This window comes from Synchiropus splendidus, chromosome 8, assembly GCF_027744825.2.
Source record: "Synchiropus splendidus isolate RoL2022-P1 chromosome 8, RoL_Sspl_1.0, whole genome shotgun sequence".
Taxonomy (NCBI): Eukaryota; Metazoa; Chordata; class Actinopteri; order Syngnathiformes; family Callionymidae; genus Synchiropus; species Synchiropus splendidus.
The window spans coordinates 23,993,852-24,021,731 of record NC_071341.1 but is presented as its reverse complement, the minus strand read 5'-3'; the positions used below and the strand labels follow the sequence as shown (position 1 = coordinate 24,021,731).

Genomic DNA, 27,880 nt, shown 5'->3' with positions numbered 1-27,880 from the left:
TGGAGGCAGGCGGTAACCACCCAGACGCCGGCAACATCCTTCACGTCAGTGACGCACCTGGGACAGTACCTGCAGATGGAGCCGCCTCCTCCACCTGTGCTCTCAAAGCAAATGGACAAAAAAAAAACCCAAAACAACTGTGCAAGTGGCCACCAACTGGGGCTCGTGCGTGCGTGCGTGAGGTCCGAGGACAGCGGGATCCGAGTGTGGCGAGGCTGCGTGTGTCCATCCACCATATTCCTGAGTTCCCATCTTACAGTCGGCCCCAACACTGATTTTGGCGCGGGGCCCCCGGGCCCACACTCCTCTGAGCTGCTACGTGAGGGACCGGATGCAGGTGCCGATACTGTCAGGTTAAAGGAGGCGGAGCATTGACGAGTGGACACTTAAGGCTTCACGGTTCAGCGTGAACCAGAGCAGCAGCAACAGCAGCAGCGGCGGCGGAGCACTTCAGAAGGACAGACCACAATATTCATGGTACAATAATATATTAGCAAAGAAAACATTTATTCCATACCACTGCCGAGCGGCTCACGCCTGTCCAGTACTGCCGCGTCATCAGTCCCGTGACCCACATTCCACCAGAGGGCGGCTCAGGCAGACGCACACCAAGTTCCTCTCAACGTACCAAGGCCGCCGCTGAAAGAGACGGGGGCCCGAGCCTTCCGGGTGAGGTTCTGCAGCCGCTGCAAGCTTGAGCTGCGCCGCGTGTGCTGCACGCGCCGACCTTCCAGCCCAGTTTATTTGTACGTGCAGAATATATTACACAGATTTCATATACATTAACTTATATATTAAACTTTCATATACATTTTCTTGAGGTGTTACATGTGGGCGCGGCCCCACAGAGATCAGAGCCAGCAGGCGCGATGCCGCCGCAGGCGAGGAGTGTGTGGGGCGCGGCGCTATGTGAGGACGTGAGCGCTGGAGGGGATGGAGACGAACTCGCGCAGGATGTTCTTGGCCATCTCCAGGTTGTTCTGCGCGATCATCAGGGCCTTCTGGACGTCCTGCTGCGAGTAGCCCTGGCTCACCAGCTGCTGGATCTCGCTGCTCATCTGGGCGCTGCTCTCCGCCGGGCTGGGCCGCCGCTCCGAGTTGATCCGGCGGGGGAGGGGCTTCGGCGGCCGCTCGGGCGCCTCCAGTGGCTCGGAGAGCGCTGCGGAGGAAAGAAGGGGCCCAGCTGGGTTTGGGCTATGACGGACAGGAGTGCGAACCAATGAGCTGCACTCACCGGCCACGGCTCCAGCGTCCACGTCCAGGGAGAGGCGGCCGAACGATGCCGCTGAGGCGGAGCCGGCCAGTTCGGAGAGGGTGCGGCGCGCAGGGGGCGTGGGCCTGGGAGGCTCGCAGCCGTTGGCCTCGTCCTGGCGGTCTTCAGGCGGCTGCTCTCGTGGGCCGTTGCTCAGCGTGGAGGGAGGCAGCTCCGAGTAGTCTGGAGGCAAAGAAGACGCACCACCACAGTCATTTGCTTGTTCAGTTGGGTGAGACGCTCCCATCAGAACTGTTGCTGAATCTGTACATGATGAGAAATAACTAACCATTCAACCAATTTAATTCAGACTCTTTTTTTTTTTTTTTTTTTATTCTCTCCTCAAAGAGGAAAAAGTCAGAAGAACCTTGCAGGACGCAGGAACGATTCTGTCAAAAGGACGAGTGAAAAACACGTGAGACGCCACAGTTTGGGGAGTCCGTCTCAGCTCATCCAGCTGGGTTGGTGAAGGATTGTTTCCTGGGCAGTTAGCTTCGCGCAGAACGCTATCTGCTGCTGAGGAACCAGCTCTCACTTTCATGAGTCCGGAAAACTCTCCGTGCTCAAGTGCTGGAGCTTTGACTGCCGTGTTTCATTTCACGGGGTCGAAGCCTTTTCACACGCTTCCATGCACAGGGAGGAGCGTCATCAGCGCGCCGGCTGTCACCGGTTGTTGTGATCGGCAGTGACAGGTAGTGATCAGCTGATCGTGATCGGTGACCGAGCCATTGATCAGTTGGGTTTATGGGTGAGAGACTGTTTTCTGATCAAATGCATGTTATCTTGCACTGAGACGTGTCTCCTGACTAAACATGACCCAGCTGGGGGTGAGAGACGGCTCGCAGCAGCACAGAAAATGTGGTGAAAATGTGTCTTTATGATTTCTGAATTATTATTATTACAGCTACGACGACTGAACGTTCCGCGTCAGTTCGTCCACCAGGGGGCAGGAGAGACGAAAGTGAAAACACTCATGGAAGGGCAGCACCAGCTACGACACTGGTCACATTCTTTAGATGCTTCCTGTGAAACCAGTGTGGTGTTGGCGTGTGATGTGTAAACCAGTGAGTGAGTTACCCGAGTCGCGCGCCTGGATGTTGTACATGGCCTCATACATCTGAGGGCTGTCGTCCAGCTCTGCCACCGTCACCCTGACAAACGCACACACAAAACTCTCAGTTCCCAAGTCACTCAGGCAACATTTGGTAGGGTGGACGGTCAGGGACCCACCGTGAGCCCAGTGCTGGGGGTGGTCTGGGCACATGAGGGGGCTCGGCTGCAGGTACCGTGGGGAGCAGGACGGGGCGGGAGGAGGGGATCATGTACTCAGACTCCTCCTCACAGTCGCAGGCTTCTGCTCTGGGAGCCGAGTGTCTGCAGGCAACACAGAGTGTCAGTCAGCCACCAAGCCAAACCATGCAGGAGCACGTGTGGAGCACCTGACAGCCAGCGAGTAGATGGCGTTGGCCGAGGACGAGGGCTTGACTTTTGGGTTGTCGTAATCCGCAGCCACCACGGCTCCAAAGCCCTGGTGAGCAGGGCAGAGGCGGTTAGACAGAGCATTCACAGCAGTCCCTCCCTCCAGCTCTCACCAGCTGCTGCTCCAGGCTGAGGGAGCTGTTCTTCGGGGAGTCGGCGCGAGCGTCCAGAGCCGACGGCAGGGCTAGAGGCAGGGAGTGTCGGTTGGAAACCTCCCTGACGCCAGCTCGCAGGTCCACGCCCAGACTGGAGACTTGGGTCGATGACGATGATGAAGAGGAGGAGGAGGAGGACGATGACGAAGAGGAGGACGAGGATGAAGAAGACGATGACGACGAGGATGAGGTGGGAGCCTTGGGAACCGGCCGAGAGTTCCATTCCGCCAGGTTCCGGTTGGGGGGCGCGGGTGGCAGCTTGTCTCGAGGGGGCTCTCCGGGCGTGCAGGGCAACGGCCTCCGCGGCAGCCGCCCATCACTGCCCGACCCTGCAGAGTGAGGGCGCTCTGGAGGCGGGGGAGGAGGGAGATCTCGCAGCGCTGGGGGCAGGGGGAGGGGCTTGTCTTTGTGGTGCGATGCTGACTGAAAGCACAAGAGAGCGATGACTCAGCTTTTGTGGCTGCAAGCAATATTGGAGTGAGACACTTCCAGGAAGCAAAAGTTAGTCAGGTTGCGAAGAAACCAAGCCTAAATCCAAAACTGCTTCCACATAGCTCTGGAGCCTCATGTGAACTAAAACATAGCTGGAATGGAGCTGTGTGTTTCCATGTGAAAGTATTTTAGCCACAAATGCGTCCCTCATCTGAAGGCGACTGATGTCCCAGGACTGTTTTAAAAGCAGCACTGTGCAGCTCTCTGAGGTGACGTACCTTTGAGGTGACTCCAGGACTGGACGCCCCCGGAGGGTTGGTGGGTCGGTGCGGTAACAGGTCCAGTCGAGGTGGCACAGGGGGGAGGGAGGACTGCGGGGCCATGGACATGGGGGATGGAGGCCTCTCCACCTGCATCACAGGGAGCATGGCCTTTCAATGCTGCGTGCACCTGTGGGAATCCTGACAGAAACTAGACAGAACTAAAAACACAGTGGAGTGATCAAGTGTCACTGCTGTTGAGGTGAATGTGATTTTGATAAACAAAAAACAAAGCCTAATTTATCTGAGAAAACAAATAGCGAACAGATACTGGTTAGATCAGACAGAGTTTTCACGCCCACAGAGAGGTGAATAAAAGATGTGAGGCAAGAATCTGCCACTCCACTAATACCAAGAGGCAGGAGATGAGAGGCGACTGTGGCGCCATAAAAGATGGAGATGAAAGCCTTCAGTCAGCTTGAAGCTCGTGCAGAGCAAAAAGTCAGGACAGCAAGTGTTTCATCTGTGGCGCTGTGGCTCTCTGAGGAAGACACGAGCTGACAGCAGGGACCCTGAGGTGCTCCCTCATCAACAATCCCCCAAAAACTGAACAAAAAGCACTCGCAGTTTGGAGAGGGAAAAAAAACTCCCAGTTTCCGACTGGATCCCAAAGTGTGAATCGCTGAGCGACCCTACCTTGGTGCAGGCGAGCTTGCTCATGATGAGGTGCGGGTCTTCAAGTCTGTCATCATCATCGTCGTCGTAGTTGGGCGACGGGGCGCCTTCTGCTCCAAACATCCCTCTGCAGGTGCCCCCACTGTTGGGGTCTTTGGGGTCGAAAGGATCCACCACGATGGGCTCGGTACCTTTAATCTCACAGCGGCAGAAGGGACATCCGGTGCCCTGACCCTCCGACTCCTGCAGAGAAGCGCACGCTCAGCCATGGGCTGCACCCGGACTCCGCCCTCATGTGCTCATACCTGCCAGGCAGTGAGGCAGGAGGTGCACATCAGATGGCCACAGGGCTCGATCTTCACGTCCTTGTCATTCTCCGCACAGATCTTGCAGAGCTGGAATGTGGAGCCCATCTCACAGTACAGCTCGTATTGTTCCTGAGTGGAGAGACAAAAGGATCTTGAAGGCAACGTCGCCTCATCATCAGGCCTACTGTCGAAATACACGCAGAAGATCACTGTGACAACACTACGAACACAGCTGGTTATGTGGTTATGCAACATCACGAAACCAAAATAAAACCATGCTGGCCATCAAAGAGCAACAGTGACGTGCAACTTTTTCATCCCCCAACGCTCATTCAGAGAGGAACTTTTTGTTTGGCGCACACGTCAACAAGCGCACGGAGCAGCCGACAGAATCATGAGCGACATGAACATGGCTCTGACCTGCGTGACTTTGATGTGGTCTTGAGGCGATGGCTCGCAGAGACCTGTCAGGTCGGGGTTTTGGGGTCGGCCATCAGGGAATAAATAGCTGGAGACAGAACATCCCACAGGAGTCAGTGTTTACAGTGAGAAATAGCTTTTTCTCTTTAAACACAGAAGGTCAGGTCAAGCAACAATGAGTGAACTGAATCGTAGGGAGCAGTTGGACAGAGATATAAAAAACTCACAATCCTTCTCTGAAGCCATCGATGAGAGCCTGGAAGAGCGGTTTGTTGTGGGGAATGGTCTGTAGGATGTTGCCGTCCGCGGTCACGTAACCAATAGCCCACTGTCCCAGTCGGGTGCAACTGAGTCTGAAGATGTAGCTGAAGGAATAAAATGAAATAAACACATTAATATAGTGCACTACAGCTAAGACAATTTTCAGATATTCAATCAGATAATCATTATTTTTTGGATGTTCTTAATTTGAAATGATGGCAAGAGAGAGCTCAGCTTGGAGATCCCGACGTCTCAGAGAGCCATTTTCACACTGGACAACCCGCTATTTTCACAAAGACTGGTTCGTCCCGCTGAAATCCTCACATCAGACTGAGACAGAAGCATGAGCACTGTTTCACCGGGATCCCATTATATAGCCTCAACTGCTAGCACATGAGGCTGACAGTGACCGATATGGTCCACACATCCAGTTTCAGGTTCTCTTCTTTCACCAAGAAGCAGAACTGTGGATCGACTACAAACAGCAATAAATTGGGGGCAGCTACCTTTTAACTACAATCTTCTGCTTACGTCAGCCAAGTCGCACTTCAGGAGGTAAAATTAGAAATGACTTGTTGCCTGTTCCTTCGATCATAATGAACAGATTTGTGCACAGTTTCTGGCAGGACTGTCACTGTTGACAAACCAGAGCGACAGGTTGATTCTTGTCTGTTATGATCACAGACAGTATTTAGATGGTTTAAAAACAGAACACAGGAAAGCATGTATGATGCAAACCAACCGAGTGGCTTTCACGCCATCTCCACTCTTGACATGATTTCACATTTACTCCCAGGAGTTGAGGTTCAGGGTGCACATGAAGTCACTGGGCAGCTCACGCAATGGTTGCCACACATACACCATACAGTCATTTGAGTGTGACAGCAACGTGGGAGAGAAAAACAGTAAACATCACATTAAATTAACTGTGTGCATTTATGCTAAAGCTTCCAAACGTTTAATGGAAATTTGCTTTATTGTTTTCCAGTACCCATCAGTAACACATTTTAAATGTTCCAGAAGAGAGTGTTGCCGCCTGCACCGTCATCAAGACCTGCCGCGCCTTTAATCTGTTATTTGTCAGATCACAACAGAGAATGGACCCCAGAGACGCGCTCTAACAGCAGAAGCCGATCCCCCTCATGCCTCACCTTCCAGGCTTGTGAATAAACTTCTGCAGCCGCGCTTTGACCTCGTCGTAGGTGAGGAAGGCCATGTACCCGGGGTGAGTCACTGCCAGGCTGTTCCAGTTCCGCAGCAGCGAAGACCAGGGCTGCAAGCGCATCAGAGGCAGAGAGATGTAGGAGGCGAAGGCATGACTCAAACAATGAATTCACAATTGTGACTCTGGTACAAATTTGAACAGTTTTCACAAGCGCATTCTAATCACTCGATGAAACGACGGTTTGTGTCATCAGGGTGAAATGAGCTGGATCTCTGCGTGCCTTTCGACGCCATCGCAAGGTTGCGTTTGGCGTCTCAGATGGAGAACTAGAACATTTGCATGTGTAAAGGTTGAATTGCACCATTTACAGTTCTGCTTTTGTACATGACATGATTCGATATCAAATACATGTGAAAAACACTTCTGACGTTTCCTGTTTTTACTGTGAACAGCACAGTTTTGTACAAAACACAGGAGGTGACTTTTAATTAATTCTTTCAGGAACAGAGCGCAAAATAACATCTCAGTCATTATTAAACAAATATGAAAGCACAAAACAATTGCAGATATTTGGTCAGTCAATTGAGCTAAAGTTACATCAACTATCTGTCAGTGCACAGATGTGTCTCACTAAAATGTGGTAGTGTTATGTCCAAGATGAGACGATCCACAGGCGACACAAGCAGGAAACTGCTGCACTAAGAGACGTGCAGGTTTTCACAAGTTTAGCCACATGAAAACAACACGTACGGCACCGCGTACGGCACCGTGTGCAGTCAGAAACAATGCAGACCAGTGAGACACAGACCAAGGTCAACACTCGGGAATGAAGCCTTCACTTAAGATGGCGCTTGGTTGACTTAAATCGAAGTTATCTGCTACCAAGTCCATGCTCTAGTCACACGTGAAGAACTTGGCCAGTTCTTAAAATAAAATGTCTGCATATCAAGCACATGCTACATGCTCACTTCCTCTTTGGTGTGAAAGGACTTAGCAGGTCCCCAGTTCTCTATAAGGGAAAGTGCATTTTAATTTAGATCCAAGGTCTATTTGTGCACATTTATCGAGTCCCCACTGACTGACCTCACCTCATCTAAAAATCAAAAACACACCACATGTAGATGCCCTGAAATACCTGGAAAAGCCGGGTAAAGATGTCAAATTCGAAGACGGAGATGTAGTCGTTGCACGTCAGGTCGATGGTGGATTTGAGAGCCATGGCCTCCAGTCCAGAGCTGATAGGATGAAACTCATGCAGAGACTGCCGGAAAACCTTCCAAGGCACTATCGTTCTGAAGGAAACAATCGGATGATACGTTGATTTAAGCACAGGTTGCTCTTCAAAACATTAGAGGATGAAGGTATTTACGAGTTGTGAGTGTTAAATTAATTAATTAAGTTGGTGAATCCTTGTTTGAGTCTGGAGGGCAAGAATATGGACGGAGTCACAGAGTCGGGCACCATGTGGACAGGACACAAGAGGAAAAAGTACTCTTGTCAACCCCGAACACACGTCACTGTGAACATCACTTGGATACAAAAGGCGAATGGTGACTCGGCACTTTTATTGGTTAACAGAGGTGTGTTGAAACTTGAGCGCCTTGACAGTTGCTCCCGTAAATAGCCCCATCAAACACGGATCTTTTTAAATATTTATTAGCAATAAAAACATATTCAACCCCACCTTTTAAATTTACATCTCATGTTTTGAATTAATTAGAAACATTTATTTATTTATTTATTTGAATAAAAAATGTCTTTCAAGTGTGTCGTTGCCTGCAATACTTGACAAATAAGATCATCTGCTGCCTGCTCCACGTTATTTCTCTGCAGCATCTCGCACATATGCAGCATATTAATTTGGACTTACTTGTCCCCAAAGGCACGCCTCCAGAACTCTGCAGCATCTGCCTTAGTGATGCGGAAGTTGTCACCTTGAAACAGGCCATTGGGGAAGATGGCTTTTAACTCAGCCAGCATGTGACTGAAGATCAGTGACAGTTTGGTGAGGTTCCGTCTGTGGAGAACGAGGGGAGATAGACCATTTAAGATCAGAGGGCATCTGAGAGTGGAATGGACTAGAGTGGGAGTGCGACACAGTAACACCAATTATCCAATATATATATGTTTTCCATTTTTTAAAACTATTCTATAAGTAGTCAAGAACACATTTTTACACGTTCTTTTCAAAGAAGGTAAATGTTTAGGTTGAATATTTTTGCCATTTTAAAAAAATGTCACCATAGTGTAGTGTCTTGAAAAGCAAAGCAAAGCTGCAGAAGACATGAGAGACTGAAAAAAATGTTATCATTGATCCTCTAAATTAGACAGGAAGTTGAGCTAAGAATGAATAGCATGCAATGAATAGATCCAACCAGCTGTAGGGATGAGTATCGCAAAGAACCTTGAAATATGTTACACATTGTTATACGAAAGTTGCAATCAAGTATCGCAATATTTGATCATATCGATACTTACCCCTATTATTTGCCGATTTCATTGTTTTAAATGCCATTGCAGCCCTATTGTTCCTTTGATTCTTCGAATCATAACCATCCAATACTGAAGTGAAGTATTCAAGACAATAAAAAAATCAATAAATAAACAATTCCTCGAATGCCAACTGAAAAACAAAATCGATGACGTAAAACCTGACAATAAAGGGAGTGAAGGTGAATGTGTATTATTCAGCGGTGTGAACACACACCACTGTATTATGATGCTACTGAGTCATCACTAAAGACGCAATTGTTATGAAACTATGTGCGGTGTTCTAAACATTCTCAAGACGAATGAGAGGATCTCTAACAAAAGTATCAGAAGATACAGTTAGAGCCACCAGAATGATAACACTATGGTGACAGACGCTGGAAAGTCGTGCAATTGAACTGTGGCACAGTTCCAGTGTGGCTTCAGACCTGTGACACTGTCAGAATGAAGCACATACACAGGGCATAAGAGCCAACGTAAGCTTTGATGAAACTCAGGGAAAAAGAGGAATAAGATGGCATCCAAGAGTGCTACCAGAGGAAGACAAAAGCATGTGTCACTATATCACTTTGTCCCCTCTGACGGCATCAGAGGCGTTATGCTGAGAAAGGCGTGATTTATGAGGCGGCACAGAGGGGGATTGTGTTGGGCTGTGAGGTCGGCCGAATTAAAATGCACGGAAGAGGCGCCATTGAAAGCTTGTCTACACTGCAGCTGCCCGCGCTACACTACTCATCCTTCGAGTAGATCGATAGAGGCAGGGGTGACGGGGGAATGAAGATGGATAACAAACAATTGGGGAGCATTGAAAGTGGGCCAGGACAAACTCGTTTTTTAAAAGCATAGTTCACGACAGAAGAAATGCCAGACCGGAAAAACAGTCAGCAGCAAAATAAGGCGTGCAAAGGCGAGCTCAACGTTCAGAGTTTGTCGGAGAACAACGTGAGAAGATCAAAATCATTGATTTGGTATGTTATTGAGGGTTATTACACATTAACGTCAGCGATAGTGACCAGGTTTTTACCTCATTGTCCACACACCTGGAGTCTACAGGAGTGTTGCAATTCAGTCCACCAACACTAGTCCTGGGTCTTTCTGGAACACCTTTTAAATCACTTTGTAAACTAGAATATCATTTTAACAGGGGTCGGTTGTGATGATATTTAAACAACACGTTTTCAGGAGAATTAATGGCAACAGTCTAAAGCTAAATCAAATATCAATGGAAAATGATGAAAAGTGACGAAAGTGACAGCTTGTTAGTTCTATAACTGCACCTCTGTTTGCCAGCATTAAACAGATCCACCGCATAATTCATTACATGAAAGAAATTGCCACTTCACACACAAGCCATAGAGAAATTATTGCATGAACGAACGCATCTTTAGCCATCAAGACAAGAGATTGCAGTGAGGTTTTCTCTTTTGCTCTCTGCAGGGGGTCAGCTTCTTGTGGTTGCTGGCTAAGGCAAGCTACTTCTCTCTCCCCCTGCCAGGCACTCGCCACAGCCTTCTGAGGACAGTATCCCTCCTGCTCTCCTTTCAGCTATAATCTGATCGCATGAGGACAGTTGGCTTCTTCCTCTGAAGTTGGGGCGTGGATATAATCCCTTCTCTTTCAAAGCCACTGTTTGGCCATCTCAGTTGCAATACCAGCAGTTAGATCGTCCTCCACGACCATCTGTGAGCCTAAAATATTCATGAGGGGCACTTTAGTTCCTGAGCTTTTAAACTTTTCTTTTCAGAGCCATTTGATTTAATCCATAATTCACTAGAAGCTATTAAAGACATGCTTCGATTAATTTCCAGCATGCTAGACAATGACTCTGCCGTTGCTGTAGTAGGGGACTCTAATCTTTTGTTTTTTTTTACAACCTATAGGTAATTAGGGCTTGTCATCACCGAGCTACTTATTCTTCTAAAATAATTTTCATCCATGTGCCAGCATTAGAGCCCGAAAACAACAGCAAAAGTGTGCACCAAAATTCCGGACTGTAAGCAGATACTTTTTTCTTGTGGTCTGAATCCTGTGGCTTATACGGCGACACGGCTAATATATGGATTATTACAGGCTAAAGAGCTCCATGTTGCAAAATATTGAGCCTTGTCACATGACACCAATGACATCACAGGTGTTTTATTGACCTTAAAGCGCTCAAAATGTGCCGTTTTCATCCGCGTGTCCACAGCTCTGCTCACAGAGCCGACGTCCAGGAGGAGCGGAGACAAGAAGGCGCTGCTGAGACCGGCTGTGGAACCTGGGACCCATTTGGAGCTTTAATGTCAATAAAAGATGTGAGGAGTGGATGATTCCAGTTCAGAACATTGTTGAGTTTGTTTCATGAGTCAGTCTCCAGGCTGGAGTCCGTTTTCCAAACTACTTTACAAGTGATCCTCGTGCATTTTTAAGCCTTTCTACGGCGCAGACAGCACCACGGCATCCACGGCTTATGGACTGCTGCGGCATATGCATGAACAACATCTGTTTTCCTTCTTAAATAGTGGGGCGTGGCTAATAGTCCGTTCTATTCTAGTACCTTAATTCCCGAATTAAGGTACTACAAAATAGCCAGTGGTGAGTTTACAGAGGTGACTTCTCAACAATAAGCAGCAGCTTCAAATTATTCCTTCATATTAAAACAACCGGAACAGTAGCCACACTCTGATTCTTTGCAAGTATTACAATGTACTCATCAGGCATTTGTATTGCCAACACTGACCTTCAAGGTCACAAACGATCCTCAAAGAGACTTCTGTTCCCACCCATTTCTACAGAATCACGTGAAGCCACTTCTGGTTTACTAGCTGTTGCACTGCTACTGCAGTGTCTTTTCACACCAAAACTTTATCAGCATGAGAAAAGGAAATCTTGGCGACAAGTGCGAGGAGAAAGACCATCTTGTTTTTGAAATGTGGATGCCATGTTGAAATGCTAGACAGGTAAAATCTCATCGACCGTCATATGGAAGAGAAAAGAAAATGTGTGGCTACACAAGTAGGATGTGGTTTATTTCACTCTGGGTTGCAGAATGTCACTTTTTCACGTAAAGTAGAAATGAAATGAGCTACAAAAAAATTAAGTAAAGTTAAAAAAAAAGCATGAATGTTATGCCTCAACGATCTGAAATAGATTATGGGACCATCTGACCTGACACAACTTCTGTTCGTTCAGTTTTTGAAGATCTGGGAAAACTCTTGGCTTTGATGATCTATCAGTGTCGGCTTGTGGACATCCTTTTCGCTTTATTAAAAGATTGATAGCGGTGAGTTGCCGTGCTAAGCGTAATGAAAACCAGTTTCCGTCTGACTCAGCAACCAAGGGTGATACACAGAAAATTCCCTCAGCATGAATGATGGAGTGAGCAACATCATATTAGTCAATCAGATTCATGTCGATTGTTTCACTAGTTTCCTGCAGCAGCTGGCCATGTGGTCCACAGCAGTGCGTCCACCATTAACATCAGTCAACTTCGCTGGCTCCTTGTCTCTCATTTCTTTTTTTTTCCTCTGTGCCTGTCGTTCCAAAAATCACAGCAAAAAGCGTCATCTTTTTTAGAACACTACTTTTTTGTCCACCATCCCCCTCGTGCTATAGATTGACCTCTGAACTTGCAGCTGGCTGCTCCCTTCCTGTTTCCTGCTCTGTGTGATAAAGTAGCACAACTAGCCACAGCGCTGTGTTAATACGCCACAGTCCGGCCAGCAAGGGTCGACCCTGACAGAAAGAGAGTCTGTCTGGATTGGCAGTCAAAGAAGCTGGAGGATCCTCACGCAGCTGTATTTTTCTTTGTTACTCGGAGTGCAAAAGGAAATGCAGACGCACAACAAGAGGGATAAGGTTTACCCAAGGCCTGAAGAGTCATAAACAAGCATGTATTTAGGTCAACTTTGCTGCAGCAATGTTGGAACCTTAATAACCATAAAGAAACTGAAAAAAAACAAATGTGTGTCTGATCATTTGCAATAACACATTAGCTATTTTCTGCTCAGGTTGATTTGCATGTAAATTCTGCATCAAAAGGTGTGCTATAGAAAGAAAGTGAAGAAATAAGTCGACGTTGTGCCGGGTCAGAACTTCTGCAAAAATATATCTGCTTGACCACGGAACTGTCAATCATTAAAAAAAAGAGGAAAGAACAAGTTCATTGTTTATGTGTTAAAACACATAAAATGGAATATCGGATGACCACAAAAACACTCAGGAACAATGAATGCTCAGTTGTTGCAGTGCCTACAATGGATCCTTGAAACGAGTGAAAGCTCTCCCAGTTAAAAGGCGAGAATGACAGGAACCTTAAAGGCAAAGGAGCGGGCTGCTTCTCTTTCCTAATCACTCACTGGTGCCACAGAAACACAACGAAGCGTGCTTTCTTCATGTGTATTCTTTAGCAAAGAACTGTAAGAGTGAGATTATTTGGTAGACACTGAAATATCTGCAAGACTGAGCCATTTAAATAACATCTAAAACTGTCATCAAGCATGTCATTGTGCAATCGCCTTAACTTTCAGGAACACTTTATTCCTTTTTGCCATGAGTTTAAAAGCCAGGCGGAAATCATTTGATGCTTCAAATTAATACTGTTTTGGCGATGGTAAAAATGCAAAGGGATAAACTATGTTCAATATTTGACTAATTGAATCAAATTATCTGGAACAATTCATGCATAACAGATAGAACACCCCGAGGAAATGCTTTTGAACAGTTCAGGAAAAATGAAAGACCTTGACAGAGAAAGGTAATTGTGCAAATACATGTACATATACATGTAACTCACCATGCATATCCTATTTTATTATGTAAAGAAAGTTGAGGGTGACACAGTTCAATAAAGGTTCAATAATGCAAGATGAGGTCAGAGATTATCAGACCTATTTTTGACATTACAGCAGGTATTAGACGACAACTATTTCACAACAGCATCATCCTTGTCTACAGTGTTGTCCCACGGTTCAAACCAAGCAGCCCTTAAGCCCACCACTTCCTGTGACCAGGATCTATCGACGGTGGTCAGGATGTAATGGCAACTTAGGCCAGGAAGACTATGAATCAGAGTCTCAGAGAGAGGTCAAAGCAGTTTCCTGTTTGGGGGCTTTTCTGTGAACACGCTGATCAACCTTCCACTGTATTACCCTGCTCTGGGACTGACAGGGATCCTTTATTTATACAACACACTCCCAGCTCAACACTGAGCAAATCAACCATCTGGAATTAAGCAGCAGCCTCTAATCATTCCACACGATAGGCGTACGGTGGAGGACCTGAAAGTATGATTTCTCATTTACATTTAGAAACGTCTTGCAATATCATTTACACAGAAATAATGAGGCTCAATTGCATCTTCCTCGTCACTGTAGTTCAGGACTTATGCCAACACTCAAGCCAGAAAATGTCTGGGTCATGCTGTGAAAGGCAATAAGAGGAAGTGAGCAGAGCAAACAGGGAGGAAATGCTTACTGTGCTGTGTAGACTGACTGAATATGGGCTGTTAGTGTAAATAATTAAGTCTAGCTCATGGAGCGAGGACTCATTTTTCACCTGAACATTTTCTGCGACTTCAAACAATGTCAAGCCACAACAAAGTCCCTGGACACAAACCCACTGCAACACAAGTCTAAACTAACTCAAAAGCCAATGTTTTGGAGGCTTTTGTGAGCAGTCGACAATTTGGATGTTCTTCTTCAATACCATCAGAAACAGTGCCATCACAAGCACAAAGGAGCTGCATTCATTCAAAGTGTAAATTGTGTGGAAAGTGGACGAGCCATATCACGCGGAAAAGAGAACCAGGTAGGAGTCAGTTTACCATTTTTATCCCCCTTGAACCCTTACAATTAGTCTTTCGGAACACATGAGGCATTCACAAGCATAACACTGAAGATGTAGCTTGCATATGTGCTGGTGACACATGCAGCCAGGCCGAGCGATTGACTTCAACGAACGTGTCACCGCATCATTTAATTATCTTTCCAACACTCGACATATTGCCACCGCAAACTTGCCTCCTTCTTAGTCATCAAGCATGCCATTTCAAACTCCTGACACCTCAACGTCAAACCCCTCAGCACGCGCCGGTCAGGTTCAACTTCATGGTGTTGCACCCCGGACGAATCGGCACCAACGTTGAGGCCACCCTGATGCAGCATTTCAAATGCAATATTTACCCTGTCATCCAAAGCTGAGGCCTCACTTCTCACACACGATCAATGCCACTAATACCTTTAATTCACATGAACTTTTGCCTTCCACATCATCATCTCTACGTGTGCAACATCAGTCCAGTGTATGCAACGGATTCTGTCACACCAACATCTACGTCCTTCTGATAGACAGTAGGTGGAGAAGCACACCATTTTTCTAGCATGAAAAGGGCCTCAGATTATACAACAAAAAGCAATTATGAAACTGCATGTGTGCATTAGTGACAACATTCTTAATCACAGCACTGTAAAGCAATGCTCAAATATAGCTTCCAGAGACAGACTGTTGGTTATATCCAATTCACCGTCACATCGGCTACTGGCTCCGTACTGACAATGAAGGCTGTTGTTCTGTTTGTGTTCACATTTTTTATGCTTGTTGTATGTACTTTTGTCTCCAGACTAATCTGCCAAGACGGCTCATTGAGGGTGGACAAGGGTGGACAAGTTTGTTTCATAACCTGGACAAAAAAAAGCAACTGAGGAACTGAGCTAACCAAAGAACATACAAGGATATGAAAGAGTGATAATCTCAGTTATGACATGAAGCAATAAGGCTGTCACCATAAGTGTGGATGAACTGGATTTGACTGCTGCCATCAGAAGGGAAGCGTTTGCTTATGAGAAAGATAAACGCACCAACAGAAAATACGTTTGACGGGCGCTGTTGTTGAGACACCAGTCGACCACAACAAAAACCACAACACCTACAACCTGCTGATACAATACTGTGTAATGTGTGTGTGACTGAAACACATGCGCGCTACACAACAAGCTCATTAGAGGATTTAATTCAAGGTCAGTGATGGCATAAATACTAGATTTAATAACCATGAGAAGGGGAACACACTGAGATTGTTCCAGTATCATTTTCTCACCTGGGTTGTGAGTTCTCCTCATACATGCGCTCCTTGCCTTCCTTGAAAAAGCTGATGGTCTGCTTGGTCTTCTTGGTTAAGTTCTCCATAAAGACCCGGAAGTACTCATTCTCGCCCAGAGTCTCCATCTTGCCTTCATACCGAGATAAAATAGTGCGCAGGTGCTGATAGGTGTCTGGCAGCAAGTCAAGGATGTAGGGCGGGCTGTTCTTGAGAGCCAGTTTCGGGTTTTGGCAGAGACGTACCACCTGCAGATGAAGATAAGATGGGTAACATGAGATTTAAGGGGGTACAAGAACGTGAAAGAACAGCAGCTAGTTTCAAAAACTATAAACAGGCAGCTTTAGTGCAGCTATCGTTTACGTGTCAGTTTGTATAGTGTTGTCTGTTCTCAAGTTTTGATAAAGAATGCGTGTGTGCATATCTTGCATATACTTTAAAGTGCTAAACTGAGACATATGCAGTGGACACCCTGAAAACTTGACATCATCTCAAATATTATCATGAAAAATTTTTTGGTGTGGAGGCATTATACAGACACAAACAGATAAAAATGTTTTTCTTTTTTAATTGTTATATATAATATATAACATACTACAGAATACTTTTATTAGATGAACAATATAGCTTTTCAAAATGAGCATAGTTTTGGAATTACCATCACCTGACCATGATGACATCACAATACTCATATTGCAGCTGAGGCAAAAAGCAATAAATAAAACTGCCAAAACCAAAATCATAACGTCTAGTTTTTGACATATTAAAACTTTGAAAAAGAGACTCATAGTTTTGAACAAATATAAGAAAGAGGTGTGATTGAAAAACAAAATGTTTCCCAGAAACAGTGACAAATGTATTTGGTCACCAAAATCAAACAAACTTTTCAACACTTACACCACCATTTCAATGCCTCACAGTTGAGCTACTGACTAGATTGGGACCAGGTGTAACTGTCAATACGTTTCAGTACAGCACATCAGTGATACAATAATAGTGAAAGGCCAATGAGTTGGGTCAGTTGTCAAGTAAGAGACAATAAACTGCACTTTACTCCAGGCGTCTTTGACGACATGAAACGTTTGGCAATCAAACAGGTGAATATCCACAGATCAGCACTCGTTGGGACTGCAGCCCACAGAAACACATGCACCCACATGAAGTGAAGGTTTGAAACTAACTTCAGTCCCCAAAAAGAGGAAGACAATATTAGTCTCGCTCTCTAAACACGTCGACCGTTAGGCAGTTTGCAAAAAGAAAAATACATTTGTGTAGACCAACAAGAATCAACAAAACAAAAAGGCCTCCAGCCATTATCTTCCCAAATTCGTATAAATAACTTGACAGCGACGTGCTTCTGCAACACACAGGTGAAATGTGCAAAATTGAGGACAAAGTGTGTCCACATGAAAACAGCCGTTTAATGAGTTTCATTTCTTATAGCACAACCACAAACAGTCACAGTCACAAATAACACCAACAGGAAAAGGCATCAGACTTCTGTTCAGCTTAAACGTGTTTTGCAGCATTTACCTTTCCCTCGCTATTGTCGTTTTGAGACTGAGCCACAAAGTAGCACGTTAAAATGAGGAAACATTAGCAAATGACAGTGCACGATGAGTTTGCACCATGCTAGACAAGAGCAGACTGAAGGAACAACTGCCCCCTTCAGACTGTGGAATATTCCTCATTAATCAACTACATGCGGGAGTCAAACCTGCACTGGCCGCCTCTGTCCTCTTTCATAATGTTCAACCACTTTCTCACCAATCCCACTGTACTGCTGAGCTGCGTCGTTGACCATTAAAACGACACTAGGTACAAAGGGGAAGAGTGGATGCTACCTGTCGTTGGCAGCGTCGACCGACTCACTTTAAGATGATTTGTGTGTACAATAATTTCCCACATAAATAACAAAAGAAGCGTCAATGATGACTGAAACTGCCGGGCAACTTCAATAAACGTTGATCAACTTCATTCAGAAAATATCATTTTAATGGGAATAAGAGTCGTTTAATGTCAAGCAAAAATGTTAGCGTAAAATAACTGGAAACAAATCAGGCTTGTTGTAAAAAGAAGCCTAAATGTTTCTGCTACCTATCAATTAATAGAAAGTCAAACTAACCACGATCCCCTGGGTTGATGGAGCTGCCCACGTCAATGATAAGGTCACTGTTTATTTCATGATTGTAATTCTTTAACAGCATGTCACTTTAAATCGTAACTTAACGGTCAAAGTTTAAAATCGACGGCTTCATGAGCCGCTGCTTGAGTCATCCCGTCGGTAACAGTACTGATTCAGGTATTCATAACGGCTCAAGTATTGATGAAGTAAGAACGTGTGTCAAGAGAAGATTGGTGTGACAACATGATCGTTTCATTCAAGTCCCTCTGTCAGACACATCTGTCAAGTCAGGTTTCATGTTTTTCATATCATTGGGATTTCATTTCCTACAATATTCTGGGAAAGTATGTACCAGTTGCAACATGTTCTTACGAGTAAATAGACAACATCACAACACTGGTGCGAGTTAGCCAATAGTTAGCGCACTCTTATGATGAACAAATTAGTGACAGTGTTCATTTGAAAGGTAAAAACTGCATCAGGTCATGTTTACCCGACAAATCCGAGCAACTGTAAATGGGGCAGATGGGTTATTGCAAGTGAATCAAACACCTCAAAATGAGGACACAGGATACTTAAGTTTCAATTTCACTACCTGCCAAACATTAACAGCGCTCAATAACCATAAAAGTGAGGGTTATATGAACATGTCAGATGTTTATTTTTAGCTACTTCAAGCATGTGAAAACAACTCAGTTTAAAGTTAAAAAAAATCTAGAAACTAAAAAGCATGTTACACCTTAACACAATATCACATCTGTGAATCTCTTCCTCTTCTGTTCAGCACTTTTTTTTTAAAATATTTCATCACATTTTCTCTGGCTCTCCTCTTCACATGTCCAAACCATCTGAGACTGGCACACCTAACTTTGTGACCCAAAAAATCTGAGCATCTTCATCTCCCTGCTTCTCGTCTTGCCATACATCATGGTTGCTCGCACTCCCACAAGGCATCTCTTTCACGTTTCCTTTTCTTTTCACTCAGACACATATACATTGCATTTTATATGTGGAATAAACCACAACCATTTTTAAGATGCATTATAATATATAATATAAAGTGTAGTCGGTAGTCAGTACAGTTGCTGTGAAGCTCGTCACTGCGTAGCATTTTTGTTGTTTTGGTCTCTGCACAACAAATTAAAGCGCAGCAACAATTTATTAACTGCCCAGACTGTTTCATATGATCCGAAGTCTCAAATGAATTATAGTTGAACAAGAAAAGCAACATGTGGCACAATTCTTTTTTTATCCACTTATACTCTTAGAAAAAAATCGAATTGCTTGATCTAAAACGTGTCATTAGGATGTGAACACATGGAGATGGAGAGAGCACTCTCTGATAATAGTGTTCGAGGACTGCCCGGAATCGTCCTGCGTGACGACATGAGCGACTCACAAGAACTACATTTCATTTTATGGCACCACAACACACACGGTCCACTTTGGTGAAGTTGTAAAAAGCTGCCTTTGGGGAGGTGCAAAAGCGAGTGAAGCCGTTTGTAAGCCACAAATGAGAGAAGAATGTGATTGAGGAATAAACATTTTGCTCTGGCTTCTACACTTTAATCACAAGTGACAAACACAAAGGCCGAGTTGTTTGGCACTCACTTAACTGAAGTAACTCAGCTTCAATTTTCGTTTGTACCGGAGTCGTGAAGAATTAGGTGTGATGGCATTTCTGCTTCAAGAGTGCGAGGAAAACGGCACTTAAGTAATTTGACTTACAGCGTGAAACTGAGGCCCTCACTGGCGTTTCAGGACAGACTGGTCTCTTTATTTTTGCACCAATGCCACGATCTTGACATGTCTGAGAGCAACCATTTTGTCACCCAGCAATATTTTATTAGTCTGCAGCAGCAGAGAGTTCGGCGCATACTTTAATGACGTGCACAGATATTTGTCAGGTCAACATTTATGTGTTGCATTTAGCTTGTGTATTTTAATTTGCTGTTGCACGTAGGTTATCTAGTGCCTCTTGGGTTGCGAGACATGTGATGAGCTTAAATAAAAAGCTAATTTACAGTGCGTATGGACGAGGAGCGTTGCCAAGTGTTTTCAATAAAACCTTAACTTTGTTCTCAGTGGGAACAGTTTTCAAAGAGAAGCTGCGTTGTTATGTTGCAGATGTGAGGCTGCACACTAGGCTGTGGTTTTCACAGCACTTCCGTAGCTATTTATGAGTTGAAATGTATTACTATATTAACTAGTAAACAGTCCTCGGGAAGTCAGTCATTCCTCAGGACTCGGGCGTCCATTAAGCAGTTACATATTTCAATTGTATTTGACTGAATGATTCATTGAACTGGGGGGTTAAAAAAGGACAGTCACAGAACTTCTCTCTGGACATTAACACCTTGACCCGAAGGCCTCACAGAGGAAGAGTTGTGTCTTCCTACTTCACTACCACATAGCTGTAAATCAAGCAGGAAACCAGGGTCAGACGCAACAGGCGCTGAGAACACCAACAACAAAACCTGCCCACTTTAAATGCCACCATTGGAAGTCTTCTCTAAAGCACTGTCTACTTCTAATTCGAGTCGAAGGAAAGAACAGCGTGAAGGAATCGCTCGCGTGGAGGAGAGTGGTGTTTCGTTCGGGCTCGTTTCCTGATTATCTTTGCGGCACGGGGCTCGCGAATGATCAAGTTTGAACCCCGAGGCCGCACAGGCTAACTGGGGTTAGCAGCAGGCGCATCACCGCCTCGGTGGTTAGCAGGTTAGCACGAGTCACCCAGGAGCACCCACCTTGTCCATCAGCTTCCAGCACTTCTCCACCGTCTTCTTGTCCACGGCCCCGGGCTGGTGATGGGTATGGAGGTGGTGATGGTGAGGCTGGAACGCGTCCTTCATCATTCCGATGAGCCCCCCGCCTTTCTTCAGGTTCCCTGCCATGTTCGGTGCGAGCACCGGGAGCTGGGGATCCGGCGGCAGCCCCGGCAGCCAGGGTCCAGGAAGGAGAGGGGAGGAATGGAGGGAGGACTATCGGGCGAAGGCTTCCATCGGCGACCCTATCATCGGCTTGGACCCAGAATGTGGTCAAAAGAATCCGCTGTCCTGGAACCGCCGCGGGTCTGCGGCGGCTGGCCGCGCGAATGACTCTCTGCGGGGCTCGCGTCGGCGGAGCTCGAGCTCGACTGGGGGACAAGGAGAGCGTTTCTTCAGCGGGCGGGTCGGAGTGGAGCCCTGTTCCAATGTCGTCCCCTCTTCTTGTCAGCAGCGGCAGCGGCGGCGGCGGCGGCTCCCCGCGACAGTGTGGTCCGTGGACGGGAAGTGGGAGACACCGTCAGCCCCGCGCGGGCTGCGAGGCCCAGAAGCGGCGGCACGAAGCGACAACTGACGACACAAAGTTGCTGTTGAACCGGCGACGGTTCCGCGGACACGCATGGAAAGTGGTGTCAATAAACATTGACAGGAACCGAACATCGCACAGTATTTCTCTGTTTCCTCCTGTGACGTGTATGTGCGGCCCTTTCCTGTTCGGCCCCTTCCGCTGAGCGCGCCCCCCCCTCCCGCGCCCAAAACTCCACGCCTTTCCTGTGCGCGCTCCGGAGGCCTGAATGTAGCCGGGAACGCGCGTCCACATTCACAAGACTGATCACAGTCATCACTGCATTTTAACGACTGTTTATAGCCAACAGTCGGGCCTTTTTTTCAAGACATGCTGAAATGTGTTTTTGACTTCACAACAGTGCATCAAACAAGACGAACAGTCAAGTCTTTTTTTGTTTGTTTGCCATGTGGCACATCTGTGCATCCGCTGTGAACCTCTTGATACTGAATCAAACACTGTTTTCAAGGGCGTCAGCTCGTATCTACACTGCCCTTCATGCTCACTGTGATTCGACTTTCGCATTTTTTTTTCTCTCGGATTATTCAACACATCTCAGTACTTTCTGCTTTTTGCACTTCCAGTCTGCACAGTGTTTTTTGTTTTTATTTATTTTTACTCATTATTATTATTGTGTCTGTTTCTTTGTAAATATATATTCTTCTATTTTTCTCTGTAAATATATATTCTTCTATTTCCGATTCTCTAAAAAATCTCTATAGAGTCACCATCGGCCGGAAACAAATTCCCTGTATGTTAAACATACTTGGCAATAAAGCTGATCCTGATTCCTGATTTTTTCTGGGATTTTTTTCAATTAAGCGCAGATTCTGAGTGTCTCTTAGCCAGAAACCTTGACAAAGAGGGAAGAAAATCCGACAGACGCCACATGTATATTGTGGTTCCAGGTGAAAACACATTGTGTTTTAAGGTTTAGACTCTGTGATGACATTAGACACATTTGGGCATCAAACACAACTACGCCAGTTGTTGCCTAATTGTATTCCGATGTGACCTAGTTATGGACTCAGTTTCAGTGTTTTGCCCCTTGAGTTATCAAGTTGAGTCACTAGTCCAGCTACAAACATCTTGGAATATTCTAAATACATCAATCAAACAAGTTTTCAATGCAATACAACTCCAATAAAACTATTAAAACGACTGAAAATGTCAGTATTGAGGCTGGGATCGGCTGTTACCCACTGTAGAATGGAAACTGAATTTGAACTTTTCGTGAATAACTGCTGTTTTTCAATGAAAAAAAGTCCAACACTGGGAGTTTTCACTGCAGTTAACGGATTCACCCAGAACAAGATGAAAGCCGACAGCCTTGACTCCTCGCTGTGGCAACTATGGTCGCCATGGTTACAGCCAATGCAGTAGAGAGAGCCGCCACACATCACTTGAGACATGCCAGCAACGGAGTCACATGATGATGAGCCGTAATTAAAGCCAATCAAGCGTCAATTAACGACCGAGTCCGAGTCAGGACAACTGTCGCCTTGAAGGCAGCTGCGAGGAGGAGATGGAAAGCAATAGAAATGGGCTGAAAATGCTGACTCCAGCAATTACTTGGCTTTCAAAATGGGAGCATCCCACCTCAGATGTTTATGGCACAGTGAGGAAGTGAACAGCTCATAATGGAGGAGCAAGAAGGACAGAGCCAGAACAGATCTGGATTCAAGACAGCAGAGATGGAGCAACAGGAAGAAGCAGAATCTTTTGAAAGCTCTCAGCTTTCCCTGCAAAGTTTGTGATAAGCAGGAGAAGATGAGGAAATAAATGGATTTCGGCAGCAGTAGACATCCATTACGACTGATGGATGATTCCCTCAGCAGGTGGATGTGCGGGTCCCTCTCATCCTGTACCTAAGAAAGAACAAGGAGGGATGAAATTTACAAGCCTGCATCAGTAACAGACATGAACCAGGAACATTCTCAGAAAAAAACTATCCTCAATATCATCTTTACTCATAGCTGTTGCCTTTGTTACTTGGGGTGAAAGGTGGGGCGCACTCAGGCCGCAAACTGGACCAAACCAAACCCCCGTCAATTTGTGTTCTCTGGACTGAGGAGGCTTCATCAAACAGTGTTCACATTTTCTGAGCCACTCTAAGCTCAAACATGTTTAGATTTGAACAACTAGTTTAATGGAACCTCATTATTAAACCAAGTGCACCACCTACCAAGCTCTAAAAATAAGGACACTGTTTCATGAAGCCTCATCTGTCCATCACCACTGGGAGGAGACCTGCGTGTCTGGAGAAAATAAGTAACATATTAAACAAAATTATATACTAAATCCTCAATTTTGTTCTCATCTGGATCCAGGGAGATATTAAAGGATTCGTCGCTCTGTCCAGAGAGAGCTGCCGTGCTGTGCTGGTCTCATGTCAACATGAAAACATAGCTTTATAAACACAGTCAGTAATATCATCTGATCATTTGATTTGGGTTGCTGAGGAGGACAGAAGCAGAACTGCATATCAGCAATGAGCTTCAAATGTGGGACAATAACATGACATGTTCAGATGAAAGGAGGCCGCGGGTCCGACCCAGGACGCTCTGAAGAGGGCGTGACTTAGTCGGTCATTGGACTGAGTTGAGATCTAGTGTTAAGCTGTGTATTTCTATGTAACTCTCCACATCACAGAAGAGACACTCTCTGCAGAGGCGAAGTGAAATGTGAAAAATAATGTGGGTTAAAAGCAGGAACATCTCAGGGACAGTTTGTCTCAGCGGTTCCAGTCCACCAAAGGTGACCGATTCAGCGCTGCGGCACCACCGCGGCTCGTGACATGACTCAGCATGCTCGCTTTCGGTTAATAGGCCGTGGTGAACTGTGGATCCACATGAGAGCAGGGACAAGTTTCACTAACAAAGCACGTAATTACACTGCTTCAGTCCATTGAAAACATGGTTCCAGTTTGGCAATGTGATTTTGGATGATAAACAAGGGAGGAAGCCAGAGGGAGCGGAATTAGGTCACATTTTAACAGGACTTTTAACGGGAATTTTAAATTCAAGAAATTGAAAAGAGTTGAAAAAAGTTGGAGAAAGTCAGAGTGAAAAAATGGTTATATAAGATAAAGATTCAAGGGGAATGAAAGAAAAAAACAAAATAAGAATATGATGAAAAAATATAAAAATATACATGTCATGAAAATTATTATGTGCTTTGTAAGGTGTCATTGGGGGAAATAATAATAATATATCTATATATATATAGCTGATATGTATATTATATATACAAGAAGCCGAACCATGGTAGAAGAAACAAATGCACAATGAAGACAATAATAATAATAATAATACTAAAACAAATACCTGCAACCGTCTTGCTGTAGACCAATTTATTGCAAAAAGCTGAATCCTATGCATCCTATATAATGCATGTGCATGTAGTTTTACAATGATATTGTACCCTTTTCTGATGGTTTTGCCAGGAATCGCTGCCACCAAGTTGGTGACGTGTGAACACTGCATTAATGAGAGGATGCAAGCATGTCCTGGTTCCTGTACGTGCTCGAGGGTGTGAAGGACCTCTGAACCCAAGAGACTTGTGTCAGCTCCAACTAGAGCCACTGAGACAAGAGGTGAGTTGGTGTGGGCTTGTCAGAGGATTCCAGGGAACCAGAGCACATTCCTAGGTTTAGCTCGGTTATTTGTTGTTTTCCTTAATATGATCTGGTGGTACAACAAAAATCCATACATTTTTTTGTAATATAATGGCTAGTGCGGGCTGTCTCCAGTCAATAAAGGCATTTCTCTTGGCCAACTCTCACTGGAGCCACATGGCAACATGCCTGCAATGACACGCAACGGCCACTAGATGTAGCAGTCTATCACTCCCACTCCGCCTTGTGCTGCTGGTCCCTCGCCGGACTTCACACACGTTTGACACCATCCTCTTGGTCGCGCACTTCAGCTGCTTCACACAGTTGCTATTTACACTTAAGGGGTCTCAAAGATTACAAACGTGGCAAACTTTCTTGAGAAGGCTCGCCGGGAATGTATGGATTTACAGTCGTCATCCACAGCCTTGTGTGTGTGTGTGTGTGTGTGTGTGTGTGTGTGTGTGTGTGTGTGTGTGTGTGTGTGTGTGTGTGTGTGTGTGTGTGTGTGTGTGCGTGTCCATGAATATAAGTATATTCCATATTAAATGAACCAACGGCACAACAGCAGTGGAGTTTCCATTTGTAGTAAATGTAGTGCTGAAAAAGAAAACACTTTCCAGTCTGCAAATTAAAGGCCGTGATGGCAGGGAGATGATCAAGCTGCTCTGACTCCAGCCTTCCGGAGCTGATCCCCACAAACACTCTCTGTCTCTCCAACACTGTCATTTGGGGGTCATTTTCACAGCCCAGTGCAGGTTCTTAGCACCTCATCTGTGAAGTAATGAATCATTGACTCAGGGATTAAGATCATTTGCTTCTCCAACGACCAATTAACAGAAGAGCTCACGAGGCCGTTATCTAAAAACCCATCATTTCTTCTCTGAAGAAACCCCCACAGGGGGTCTCATATCGAGACGGGTGGGATCGGCTGGCTCAAGTTCTAATGACATAAATACTTTACCCTCGTGTAATTCCCCATCAGTGTCAAGATGAATGAAAGGAGACAAGGTTCGGAATCTTCTGGTAACATGATCTGCTGTCATCAGATTTGATGGCTCTCCACATCAGAGCCTGGAACCTTCACTTATGTTTGAGAAGGTTTTCAGGTGGAGACACCTCCCACATTTAAGTCCCTGTAGCAGACAAAAAAAACATGAACAGAACATGACATAAAAATAAAAAATCACATTCAGTTTCTGGATGGCGAAATGTTGACTTTCTCCAGCCACTTTGGGCTTCGCCGATGGAAGCCCAGAAGTAGCGCATGGTTCTGGGTCCATTTAGAGTCCAAAGTTCGGGTGATGGGCTGGACGTGTGGTGAGGACAGGGACACCTCGAACGAAGATGGAACGAAGGAACGGGTCCGGAGATGTTCCAGCTGTTGCTCTTCTTGTAGCTCACTCCAAAGCAAACACAACTGCTGCTGTAGTAGAGAGGTTTTATGCCTATGCAACCTCAACTTCACTCGGAACCGCGTGTCTGTCAGTGATGGGCAGATGGGGCTTCATGAAATAGTGTCCCCTTTTCCAGCCCACTAGATGGTGCTCTCTGCTTAGAAGATTTCCACAACCATTTCATCAAACCTCACACCTCATCTCTAAACCAGCCGCGCCACCTACTGAGCTTTATAAATAAGGACACTGTTTCATGAAGCCTCAGTGACCCATCACCAGCTGCTTGTACGACACTGGACGCACAGCGGGCAACATCAGTTCTGTCTCCTCAGTCCAGGGTCAAGAGAAAGACAATGCTAGTGTCAAACCAAAGTTCAACTGATCTTCAATATAATGGGAAGCTCATTTAAAGTTCCTCATCTGTTACAGGTCTATCACTGATGTTGTTGACTCGATACAGCTGAATTACACTCCGAGTTCAAGTGTGGAAATGCACATCTTGGACACCTGAGTAGTGAGGATCCTCAGAGATAATAGCCCTTTATAATAACACTTCACGCTGAGGATGGAATTTAGTAGTGAAGGGCTGGTGAGGCTTCATGAAACAGTGTCCCCATTTTCTGAGCTCACTGGATGGCGCTCTCTGCTCAGAAATCTTTAGATTACAACAACCATTTCAGCAAAAACTCACCAAACAGCGTCACCTACTGAGCACTAAAAATAAGGAGCCAGTTTCATGAAGCCTCATCTGCCCATCACTAGATTTTAGCCTGTTTCCATTTCAGACTTGAAAGCAGCTGAATGACTTGATCCAAGGGAGGTGTCCAGCGTTCAGCACGATACCTGACTCAGCGTTCTGGCAGCTGCTCCACCGCTGGAGTTTGACTTGGCTTCTGCCGGATATTTGGCTCCCGATGCGGCTAGATGAGCTCCAGCTGATGAAACAAGCCGCGCTACGCAGGTAAGTGCATGAGAGCAAGATCACATTCAAAAACCGTCTCCGCCACAGAGTGACTGAGTAATCGATGCCGCCGCTCCATCTGGCGGCCATTGATCAAGAGAGCAGTGAATGGAGACGAGGGCGGGGGAAACAGAGGCTGGATAAATGAAGCTCCATTTTATTTCTCTGAAAGACAGACAATGCCAAGATGTTTTGGTCAATGTGTTCAACAGCAGTTGTCGGTAAACAATAGGCTGTAAATCAGCGGCGGCAGCAGCGTTGTGCTGCAGCCGCGACACCATCCGTCTCACGCCACCATCACGCGTCCTTAATAGCCAACAAACAATTGAGAAAGATTGAAAACGCGCACGCTCTGCAACACCTCCGGGAGGGGGGGGTCGTGTGACTTTGAATACTAAGTGTCCAATTAAACGTCGCCACGGCAAAGAAGGAGCAACTGAGTGAAAGAAAAGGAGATCAAAGATGCCTGACTGGAGAACGCC

The 27,880-nt window shown here is 45.7% G+C and overlaps 1 protein-coding gene across 1 annotated transcript; it reads right to left on the bottom strand.

Moving 5' to 3' along the window:
• Nucleotides 1-490: 490 nt before the first annotated feature.
• On the bottom strand, nt 491-21,600 carry cbl (Cbl proto-oncogene, E3 ubiquitin protein ligase). Its single transcript, XM_053872990.1, has 16 exons — nt 20,845-21,600; nt 15,973-16,220; nt 8,278-8,424; nt 7,543-7,699; nt 6,394-6,515; nt 5,209-5,346; nt 4,982-5,069; nt 4,559-4,690; nt 4,275-4,496; nt 3,597-3,728; nt 2,845-3,309; nt 2,692-2,780; nt 2,483-2,626; nt 2,330-2,403; nt 1,235-1,435; nt 491-1,159 (listed from the first exon to the last, which is right to left on the bottom strand). The coding sequence occupies exons 1-16, from the start codon at nt 20,989-20,991 to the stop codon at nt 906-908; spliced, it is 2,760 nt and encodes a 919-aa protein (XP_053728965.1). The 5' UTR covers nt 20,992-21,600; the 3' UTR covers nt 491-905.
• Between the last annotated feature and the right edge of the window lie 6,280 nt (nt 21,601-27,880).